At 43.8% G+C, this 12115-nt stretch overlaps 1 protein-coding gene across 1 annotated transcript in view; it reads right to left on the bottom strand.

Moving 5' to 3' along the window:
* CPVL (carboxypeptidase vitellogenic like) overlaps positions 1-12115 on the bottom strand; it is a 103965-nt gene that overhangs the window by 42646 nt on the left and 49204 nt on the right. The window contains exons 8-9 of the mRNA XM_037041233.1: positions 1401-1523; positions 694-825 (exon numbers count right to left, since the gene is read on the bottom strand). Coding sequence (XP_036897128.1) covers positions 694-825; positions 1401-1523 — 255 coding nt within the window. The remainder of the gene's footprint in view (positions 1-693; positions 826-1400; positions 1524-12115) is intronic.

Here is a 12115-nt window from a genome sequence, read left to right as displayed (position 1 = left end):
CCCACACCCCCAAGAAAGGCTGCTTTACCCATCACCTCTGCACTGGCAAAAGTGACAGAAAACCCCAACCTCCTGTACCCTAATACTTAGTATAGTCTTACCTTTTAAATAATAAAAAAGGGTGAAGAATATAATCGTATTATTCGATCCTCAATTTCAATATTAGGGGGGCAATGTGCCAGTATTTACAAATACCAATGGCTCTGGGCAAAAGTTTCAAATGACTACACTTTATAATCTTTGTTTCTGACCCACAGGAACCTGTGACATTTGTGACACACTCAGTCACTTCCCCAGCTGAAACCCTGCGTGTGGATGTCACCCTCCTGAAGGGTGCAGAGCAGAGGTTGAAGTATATGCATCCATTTTCCTGGCTGCCTCTCCTCCTGATTTCCCTATTGTAGGCTGTGCCTTTGGGGCCTACAGAGCATCTAAAGAAATAAAACCATTAATGAAAGACACAGCTAGATAAACACTCCAAGGTGATCTCAGGTTTGAAATGTAGCCAAAGGAAATTCAAAGACACCCAGACAGTTCTTTTCTTCCTCACTAGCCTCCTTCTCCATGTTGACAAGCACAACAGAGACACCTTCTGTAGCAACAGCAGAGGGCGGGCACTGTGGGGCTTCTAGGCCCCCTTAGCCCTCCTCCAATGGTTCCCATCGCTCCAGGGCCGCTGGTCCCAGGACTCACTTCAAAGGCTTGGAGCCACTCCCCATGTTGGACGTGCGCCAGACACTGGTCAGACTGCTCCTGGAAGTACTTTCTCTGCTTCTCATCCAAAAAGCCCACTTCATACAGGAAGGTCCCATAGTTCTGGATCATCTGGGGAGAAACGACACAAACACAAATGCCATAAAGTGACGAAGAGGTTAGGGAAGCCCGTTTGCTTGGTGAAACAACCCTTTGTAATTTCTCATGTCACGCTAGAATTAGCCAAGCATGACAATTACACATCCACCACGTACTACACAATACACAGTGTAAATGCAAACACAACTCAAAGCACAAACACACAACATATATTGCACACATACATGTGCTACACAAACACACACAAACATACCCACATAATACATACCACGTGCCACACATACACCCATCACACAAACACACAGTGCACAAACACACACACAGACAACACATACCAACACATACCATAGACACACATATACGCACACAACCCCAGACTTGTCCTCACAGTTAACCTCAGCTGGCATAGTAAGTTGACATCTTAAAACATTTGGTCAAAATCAGAAGATTGAAATTATTAGACAGCAACTGGGCAACAGTATTTCTCTTCGTCAGGACTGATCTCTAAGGTAAGAGGAACCTCCATTTAACCGAGGGAGGTTTATTCTCCCTAAGGGACAAAATGGGAAGGAAAAGGAGGCACTCACCATCTCAGTGTTGCAAAACTCACTTCCAATGGCAATTCCTTTCAGGTTGATCGGCACCGATAGCCTGGGGTTGAGCATGTGGATATAGTATGAAATGAACGCCACGAATTTGCCTGCATAAGACTGAGAATAAGGGTACATGTTAGGATGAACCAGCAAAAAGGCACCCTAGTAAGATTACATGTGTCCACTCAGTAAAATAACAATGAGACAGTAGCATCTCTACATGAGACATACCATTTACTTAACCTCGCATTGTAAATTCCACAACAGCAAACAGCTCTCGCTCTGTTCGTCATCCCAAATAGCACTAAGTGACATGCAGATCACAGGTTAGGTGCACAAAAAATAATGAGTGAAAAATAATAGGTGAGCCTTCGAATTTCCTTCCAAAATTAAAAAAAAAACAAAATATGGACCAGTAAACACAATTCTGCCACTCATTGGGCTTTTCTTATCAGAAATTCCATTAAAAACTTTATTTAAAAATAATCTCAAGGCCAAAATTAAGATTTCAAAATCTGTATAACGATGCAAATTCTAATATTAACATGTACTAAAGGAAGAAGGAAAGGTAAATACTATTCACTGGCTAATAAAATTGTCATTGGAACTTACCTCTGTTTCCAATCTTTTCTAGTACAAGGTTTTGGGTTTTTTTGGTTTCAAAATATTTTGTGTACATAAACATAATAATAATGTTTGAGATCATGCTTAAAAGCTACTACTATGAGTTCAGTAATATTTTAAAAATTATTTTATTGTTGTTGAATTACAGTTGTCTGAATTTTCCCCACACCATGAGTCCAGTAAGATTTTAAACACCACTTTACATTTCTCGCACGAAAAACTTGCCTTCTTGACATCTCCACTTGTACGTTTAATGTGAAACTTCCTGTGTCCAAGATGAGGCTCCAGTCCCCAAGCGCTCCTTGCAGCTGCCCTTCCCGTTCACGTTCACTCTGCCCTTCTACCTGCTCAGGCCATTCTTTATCCGGGCGCCATTCTTTACCTCGCTCACACCCTAGAAAAGCCCGTCCGTGACTCCATTCTGTAACCCATGGCCAAAATGCACCCCCACTTCATGGCTTTGCTCCGGCTGGATCATCGTTCACCTGGATTATTGCAGTGGCCTCCTAACTGGCAGCCTGCTTTCACCCTTGCCCTTGTCCAGTCTATTGTCAAGATAGTAGTCTGTGAAACAAATCAGATCACGCCACTCCTCAAACCCTAAGGGCTTCCTGTCTCCCTCAGAGGAAAGGCTAAGTGCTTTTTCTGAGACATAAGGGCTGACATGATATGGTCCCTCACTAGCATTATCCCCTACTAGCCTCCTGCTCATTCCTCTCCAGCCCCTCTGTGGTCCCACTGTTCCTCCGCCCATGGCCCTTGCATGAGCCGTTCCTGCCACCTGGAATGGTCCCTCCAGATATCCTTATGGCTTGCTCACTTCCTTAAGCGAGGCCTTTTGAGAGATGCCTTCCCTGTCCGCCCTATCTAAACTTTTCACGCCTCTTTTTGTTGGTGACATTTTCTAGTTCCTTTCTCTCCTTTTATATCTCAATCCTCATCACTTGCCCAACTAACTTTCACTTATTTTGAATTGTTATTCCCCCACCCAGACTGGAAGATGCACGAATACAAGGATATCAGTTTGCTTTGTTCATTAGTGCAGCCCCAGGGGCTGGTATTGCTTAGTAAACGGTGGTTGAATGAATCTTGAGCTAACCTACATGTATTTGGAAAACAGCAGTGCATGTATGTTCAAAATAGACTAGAGGGCCCTGGCTGGCATAGCTCAGTGGCTTGAGCATGAACCTGTGAAGCAAAGGGTCCCCGGTTCAATTCCCAATCAGGGCACATGCCTGGGTTGCAGGCCAGGTCCCCAGTAGGGGACACATGAGAGGCAACCACACATTGATGTTTCTCTCCCACTCTTTCTCCTTCCCTTCCCCTCTCTAAAAATAAATAAATAAAATTAAAAAAAAATAAACTAGAGGCTTTATGTGGGTACATCTGAGTCTGCAGACCCTTCCCAATATTTCCAAGGCTCTCTAGGGGTCTGTAGTTCAAAGGCTGGGAACCCCTGAGAGCTCTCACTGATTTCAGATCATAATCATTTGCTGGAGATATCATTACTCCTATCTCAATACGTGGACGCTGAGAGCTTAATTGGTGCAGTCAGAATTAAACTTGGTCTGACCTGTTCCAAAACCTAAATGCCTTCTGAGTTATGATTAAAAAGGTAATTTACATAATTTATACAAAATCTCCTCCCTGCTGCATCCCTCATGTGCAATAATATTGTTTAGGCAAAGTCCTGAATCAAAGCAATTTATTCATTCATACTCATGGGCACCTTTTAGCTTCCTTATGATAATATAAAGAGGTGTTTACATGCCTGAAGCTTGGTTTGCTGCATAAATGTCTGTATATTCTCTTTTTAAGCATAAGAAGTGAACATTTATCACATAAACTTTCTGTAGGATGATCCCCCCAAAGCAAATTTTCTTAAGTAATCATTTCACCGGTAAAGATGTATTGTATCATTTTCACTAGGAGGTAGTTAATTGGGCAACTCTTCTGTCAAAGGCATTATAGTAAATGCTTGAGGAGACACAAAAATGAATAAAGCATGAAACTGGTAAAGTTCACCATTTCTTTTGAGAATACATTATGTAAAACTTGACTCAAAAATGAGGTAAAGCAAAGTTTACCATTTCATAGGTAATTATGCCCATAATGTGCATGTTGTCCAGCACATAAACCGTATTTCGTAAGTGAATGACTTATCCGATACTACTTCTAAACACTTTTCCCTATTGAAAATTAGTACAAACACTAAAAAGTGTATCTTCCAATGACATTGTCACTCTAGTTGTCTTGTTACAAAACCTGGCAATAAAACACCTCTCTTGACTCTTCCTGAGATGGAAAGATACGTGTTCTAAATTGCTCTACAGGTAGTGATGACAAATTTAGGCCAAAACGCCACACTTTTGTGACGCCTTCCCCCTTGTGACCATCCTGTGCACCTGGATATGTCCAGGCAGGAAATTAACAAGAAACACCTGCTCAATTTCTGCACCTCGACGACGAACCAGGCTTTTTTACCTACTGTAATCTGAGCCAATTAAAGTTAACCTCATCCTCTTATCGTATTTTAAATGAGGAAAACAAGGGCCTGTGCATTTCATTCACAGACCTGGCTGGAATTCTATCAAGGCCCGGGTACCCCACCACCTCCCATTTCTCATATCAAATCATATTTCAGTCAGCAGCGCTGGAACAGATTACGGGTCTCTGGTGCCCCGAGCTGGGCCTCAACCTTGGGTTCCCTGATGGCACATGCTTGCTAAGCTGACCATTTATGGAAGACGTGACGGGGAGATGGGCAGTTCAATAACAACATCCAAACCGGATTCCTCCACGTTCAGTCACGTTGGCTGACCTGGCAATGAGGAGGTTCACCTCATTTTTTGCTTTCTAATGACTATCACACACTTTCTGGCCTGTGTCAGTGTGACAAATCCTTCCCTGCCATTTTCATTCATCATTCCATTGGTTGAGCGACTCAGGCTGTCACACGGTAGACAATTACAGGATTGTTTAATGGAAAGCAGACACTGAAACAGTGTAGTGAAATTACAATGATTTTCACTCTCCTGTGGACACATAATTTTTTTTGCAAGATCAGACTTGTTTACTCTTTTTCAATTATTTATTTTTCACTTGAACGATTCTCTGAGCACCACAAGCACTTTAAAAGACAATCAGACAATAAATCATATTCTCTTTTGCCCGGTTTTCCCTCTTCTCCACATGTTTTAAACAGAATAGAATTCCTTGCTTGGGGGAACGAATTTAGGTGTGGGTGTCTGAAGGATCAGAAATGGACTAAATAGCCCCTTAGGACTCGTCAGTATGATCCTATGATTTCATGAACTCTTGTTTCTTCTGTTCTGAGTTCTGCAGGTAGCGAGGAAGGACAAAGGCAACAACCATCACAACTGAATGCCTTCTGGTTTCTCTGATCTCCCGCTGGTATTCACCAATGTGGGCAGCAGCTGGCTTGCGAAGCTCCTGACGTCTGTGAATTAACACTAACCTTCTACCATCAGATCAGACCCTGGCCTCATAAAAGTCCAGAACAGCATCCAAGCAATTATGAAAGAAAAGAACAAAAGCGTGACCAGAAAGTATCTGAGCACATCTTATTTTAGAACTTGGCCGTGACCTTCAAATGAGGAACTCAGCCATATAAACTTATTTATCTACCTTAATAATTCAAACTAGGTGGGCTGTCAACACATCGGGATTTTAGGCTGCTCTTATTGTTCCTTTCTAATATTTAAAGAAGCTTCAAGATGCAGTTTCCAGCCCAGTTCTTGTAAGGCTCATGTTTTGAGCTCACCTCTGACAAGGACCAGAGGTACTGGGGTGCATTTGCATCTGCTTGCATTCGCTGGAACTTAAAGAAGCAGCCACCCCCAGTTTTCCTTGTTACATCAGAAGGCTCTCAGAATCAGCTCTCAGTCTTTTATTTCCCCCAGGAGAGAGCAAGGTCTCAACATCACAGTGGAAGGGCGGTTTTGAATCTCGGTCTGCAATCTTTCTGAGTTCTTAAATGATACTTGGAACAGCCTGATGGAAATCACATTAAGAGCATATTGTACTTGTAAAAATAGTCTAGAGAGAATGTAATGCTTGGTTAATTATCCAGATGTGTAAAAAGCACAATGCAATTGTACTTAAAAAAATCTTATAACTGTGTATTCTGTCTGAATCTCTCCCTTTTTACATGTTTTAACAATATTCATAGCAGACTTACTGTTGTACTCCTATACTCAGTGACTGTTAAGGGAGGAAAAAATATTTCATATCTAAAGTCAAGCTTCAATCAGCTCCTACAGAGGAAAAAAATTGTGTCAGAAAATAATACTATAATGGAAACAATGTCCTCTCACAGAAATTTCACATATGTTAGCAGTTAGTATTGTTTCAGCTTCTCTCCGTGGTCTACATTTCTTACTCAAGTCTAGTTTTTAAAAAATGCACTTCTACTTATTCATTCTCTGCCTTGCTCCTAAGCATGTGTTTTATGGTAAAGCATGCAGACACTTTACGAGTGATAATGAGCAATGGCCTTGGAAATGAGACACACTTAAACCCAGACACAAAGTGTCACTCTCCACAGGCCCTAATTCCTAACTCTGCTTGGCAAGTGAAAAGGGGCAGTCACTGACCTCAGCCATGCTATGCTGAGGAAGGTCAGGGTCCTTCTGTACCCTTCTGCCTGTCCTCCCCCAACACCCCCAGCCAATCCAGCTAGAATGAATGTCTTTTTGAAGAATTCACGTTGGGGGTGATGAGAACTTCTTCATGGCCCGAGAAAGAGACAAGGTGGGCTGCCCTTCTGGAGACAGTCACATCGGTGTCATGTCCTCTAGCTGTCCCCAAGTATAGACTATGGTGGAGCCGCCCCCATTTATGGGGGCGGTCAGAGGGAAAAAGAAAATATGCCTTAAAGAGGATTTTAGTTCTGGCTGGTGTAGCTCAGTGCATTAGGTGGGGGCCTGCAAACCCAACAATCGCGGTTCGATTCCCAGTCAGGGCACATGCCTGGGTTGCAGGCCAGTTCCCAGCAGGGGACGCATGAGAGGCAACCATACATTGATATTCTCTCCCTTTCTCCTTCCCTTCCCCTCTAAAGATAAAGAAATAAATAAATAAACTCTATTCTAAAAAAAAAGAATTTTATACACTGATTGCAAACCACAGAAACTGGTGAATGGAGTAACACAGGAAGCAGCAGCCAAGGGGACAGGATTAAGCTAGGGTGACCTTGACTTCATCTGGCCTTGGGGTAGAGTCTTACTTCACTGTGCCATTGTTTTCTGTGAGGAGAGAGAGGCGTGGTCTTAAAGGGACACTTCAGAACTAATGAATGGGGAAAGCAGAAACTTCAGTATTGTGGTAATCTCTACAACTTTCTAGACATTTCTAGACCATGCATCACCCAATTTCAAGACCACACTGCTGCAATTAAGAGAAAAAACATGGCTTCTCAGAAGAATATCACTTTATTTAAACATCTATTTCTCTTGAATGTGAGCTTAAAAAGAACTGTACAATCTATAGGAATAGACATAAGAAAAACATTTTGCTCTGTATCCAACTTTTAGCCACATACATTTATGCAAAAGTATGTGCTGCCTTCCAAATGATAAATTCTTATTTCAGAGTGAGAGGATGCTCCTTTTAAAAAAAATTCATCCATGACAAGCACAGGTGAAAAAGATGCGTCTTTCCCCTGGCACCCCAACTGACCTGGTGTCAATTTTGGAGAAACCCAGCTTGAAGCCAGGTGACTCAACCAGATGAATAAACCCTTATGTTTCAAGAGACTACAGTTAGTTTGACTTTTGAACAAAGAGTATAAACACACTAGGCCGAAGCCAACAAACTGAGTCCTTTGTTTGCTGACTGCAGCTGAAATGCAGAAGGTTGAAGCTGCATGACAGATACACTGCACTTCCGGCCCCAGCCGTCTCATCAGGCACTATTTGTGCGGCAGCTTGGTAGGTCCCCTCAAACCAAGCCTATAACGACTTCCAATTTCCTTATTTTCTTTTCCATGGAACCAAGGGATCAGTAAACACATGTGGATTCGACTTAGATATACTATCCAAAAGCCTCGGGCACAATTTGCAAACATTTCCACATGCCCCTGTTCAATTTTTCAGGTTGCAGCTTCAACTTTAACTTTTCTAATATTAAACTCATTAAATAGTCACAAATCGGTGTTCAGTTCTAAAAGAAAATATTGGCGAGGCAGATGAACATGGCTGAAAATAGACATTTGTCATGAGCTCCAGAGTTAAATTTCAGTTAAAATTCAGCAAGTTCCAAGCTTTTGGAAGTAATTGCATTCCAAGGACTGCAAGTCTTTACATCACTTGAAACTTCCAGTGACTCCATAAAACTGTGTGATCAAAGCCAAGCCTTTATGATTAAAAGTAGGTTTTGGCCAGAAAGACAGAATCATCTAAGAAGCTAGGAACTTCTTTTCTATTTGTGTAAGGTTGATAACCCTGAGAGATTCTGCACAAAATATGGAAGGGATGTTTGCCTCCCTTCCAAAGAAAGGGGGTCTGTTCTGTGGGAAGGGGCAGGTCTCAGAGACAGTGTAGTTTTGAAGACAGGGTGCCGGGCTCTGTATCGGGTCCCACAAGCAGGGGTGCAATCCTTAGCCAGCTCTGGAGTCTGGCTGGGAGACCTGAGTAAGACCTACCTAACCTGTCTGAACCTTAGTCATCTCATCTGTAAAATGGGAATGATAATAACAGCACCGGCTTCATAAAGGAGCAGAGAGGATTAAGCAAGGTAATGCCCCAAACAGTGCTTAGCATATGCCTACCCTATGATCCACTCTCAACAAATATTCTCAAATAGGACCTGCAAATAAAGGAAGTGAACTTGGTAGTCTTGAAGGCCCCCTTCTGGCAACTGTATTCAATGACCACAAGCCTGGGCTGAGAGCATGGTGGGGTTTGCCTATGTAAAATGAAGAGAGGCCCACTGCCGATCGCACCCCATATTAGGTATCACCCTTCAACTTGTGGGTTAGTATTTATTCCCATTCCAAGTACATTTTCATGACCTAGGCTCTGTCCTCCATCCAAATGCAAGGCTCTTTGTTGGGAGTCAGTTTAATGGAGTAGATCCTTTCTGATGGGCAGTGAGCTGACAAGTCAGAATCGAGGAGAAGAACACGGCAGTCACAACGGAAGTGGAGGAAGCGTTGGAAAATAGGACCTGAGCCCAACAGAGACAAGGAAAGGAAGGCTGAGAGTGGGGTAGGGCACTGGATGGCCCTGTAACATAAGGGAGTAGAGAAAGGAGGGTTCCCGGGGCCTGGGAAGCACACAGGGAGCGAAGGGCCATGAGAGGGTGATGAGAAGAAGCTGGAGAGAAATACCGTCGATAGTTTCATTTCCTCTAGCAACAGGCTTGCTGCAAGAAGCCACTCTCTAACATTCCTTAAATAATGTGCTTAGTATCGCATGAAACAAATTACACAAACATGGCTCTGGCCTCCTGGGAGCCTGCCCCCCAGCCGCTCCCCACCCCCCACCCCTGAACCCAGTGAACCATGATGATTTCAATCAAGGTTGCCAGACTCTGTGAGGCCAGCAGGACTCCGCTCATGCAAATGAAGATAAAGTATCCTATTAAGCTCACTAATTTTTAAATAGCTTCAAAGGGCCCTCAAATTAACTATGGTTGCAAAACTGCTTCTAAGGAGAGGAGGCCCCTTTCTGCTGATCAGGAAAGTTTTGATGGCCTGCCCTTCCCTTCTGGAAGCTCTCCCCATCACTGCCACCGCCCCACCCCCACCGTGAGCACCCCGAATCTTTCACGGAGTGGACACGAAGCCACATGCTCAGAGAACAAAGGGCAGTCCCCCTTCCTCCTGTCCCCTCCCTGCCTTCCACCGAAGGCTGTCTTGCTTTCTCATCTAGCTGGGCCCATGTCCTTCTGGATTCTAAGTGTGTCCACACCTCGAGAACGAGAGCAACCTCTCTAATAGTTGCTGGCTCAGAAAGGATAACACTTATAAAGCAAGTTAATTAGTGGAATTAAACACAGCTTGTTTCTCTTTTTGAAGTGCTTTTTTGCTTTTTTTTTCATGCCTGAAGGAGGGTGATTTACAGACGCATTTGTCTCTCTTTAGGGAAAATTAATTCCAGTTGCCGTTCCAGGCCGACGCGGAGAGAAAGCAGCCCTTCCCGCTCGGTCGCGCTGCTGGCAGGCCCGCACAGGGCCCCTGGCAGGGGTCTCCCCACAGTCCCCGTGGCAGCGGCAAGGAGCCTGGGGTTGGTTCCCACACACTCGTTAGTGTCCAAACTTTCTAAGCTCCACTGGCATCTCTTAGGTGAAGAGAACTACTTCTTTTACAGATGATTTCAAGGTACAGGGGACGCAATGCCACATCTGAAAACAGGTGAGCAGAGCTTTCTAAACATCCCAGCCCCTGTCCACATGCATTAGGCTATAAGCTTTGGAGCCATAATATATTAATCCAGCTTTTCAACATCAATGGTAATAATAGTCATCATGTGTTGGGTACTCCCTACAGCCTGTCACTCTGCTAACTATTTGAGGAGGATTATCTAATTAAATGCTCAAAACAACCCTGTGCAGTAGATACTATTATTACTTCCAGACTTCCTTACAGCACGGGGGGGGGGGGGGGGGGGGGGGGGGGGGGGGGGGGGNGGGGGGGGAGGGGGCGGGCACCAAACAGCTGCTCCAGACCCTGTGAGAGTCAGGCTACTCTTATCCACAGCACGATAATGTCAAGGGTATTTAGGTCCTAGTACATTTGCACTGAGAAGCAGAACACCCTTCCTTAGTTTATGTGCTTATTTTCCAAGGATGATTCTACACATTGAGTAGCCCCATTTCTTTACTTGCCCTGGGAGCATGAGGAAATGAAGGGTTCGGAATAGAAAAGATTTCCCCCTCTTGAAAAATCTATTACGATTTTTTTTCTTTTTCTGGTGGTAGGAAGAGGAAGGATGGGTGGCGTATGTTAAGACTGCAATTATACACAGATGTTTTAAGAGTACATCTAGGGAACTTCAGTTGAATGTCTAGTAAAGCGAAATAGCCCTGGAAGTGATTTAATTTACAAACCAATCCCTCTGATGTTAAGATGAAAAGCAGAAGCCCAGAGACATTAAAGAACATGTTTGGAATCATCCAGAGAGAGGCAAAGCCCACAATGAATCTCAGGTCTCCTGATTATTTATCCAGAACGCCTCCCACTTATCCATTCTGCCTTTAAACAGAAGGCCAGATGGAACAAACTAGGCTGCCGAAACGTAGCATTCTAGTAATAATAAACCATCAGGGCATTATTCAGTGCTCTTCCTTCTAGAAGGGCGTGCGCCCCCCGCTTTGACGTATCCCGTGTAGTTCTTAGGAAGGCACTGCTGCCTGGCAACTGCCTCTCCACCCCAGGCCCTGCCTGCCCTCCTTCACAGCATCCTGCATCACTTGTAAGGCCCAGGTTTCCTTAAAAGTATTCATCCTAGCAACAAAGAACATACAAGTAAAATTGCTCTTTCCTACACACATTTGGAAATTATACCCGTGGAAACCAGCAGGCAGACATGAAATAGACAAATTTTCCATCCGGAATTTGGCAGCTTTGCTGAGAATTCAACATCATGGTTAACAACATTGCCGCATTATTTGCAAGACAAGGAATTACACCCTAAGTAGATCACTCTTCTGTTGAAGGTGGAGACTGGGTGTTTTCCAAGGTTGCTACTAAAAACGATAGGAGTGTCTCTTCCTGCCCTTTTCCCCAACCTGCTTCTGAGATAGTTTAAAAGGCAAGGAATAGCAGAGAACTACTGGTAGAGATCCCAAATACTCCTGGCTGGAAAACTGGCTTAAAAAATAAGCAGTGAGAAAGTCCTTTCGAAAGAGCTTAGAAAGAAAAGAAAGCAGACTGAAGAAAATGGAGTTCCTAGTTTCATTAGCTTGCCACTTCCTTGGAAAGTGAAGACCGTTTTCTGCTTTGACTTCCTTCCAGTGGACATCTGTGGTTTAGCTTGCCCAGGATCTGTCTAGCCTCTCCTCAGGTATCATCACTCAGATCTTCCTGTGGGGACCACTGGTCTCCCACTCTTGAGCCCGGG

This window comes from Sturnira hondurensis, unplaced genomic scaffold (genome assembly GCF_014824575.4).
Source record: "Sturnira hondurensis isolate 20B ecotype Veracruz unplaced genomic scaffold, ASM1482457v3 Scaffold0002840, whole genome shotgun sequence".
Taxonomy (NCBI): domain Eukaryota; kingdom Metazoa; phylum Chordata; class Mammalia; order Chiroptera; family Phyllostomidae; genus Sturnira; species Sturnira hondurensis.
This window is presented reverse-complemented; position numbering and strand designations above follow the sequence as displayed.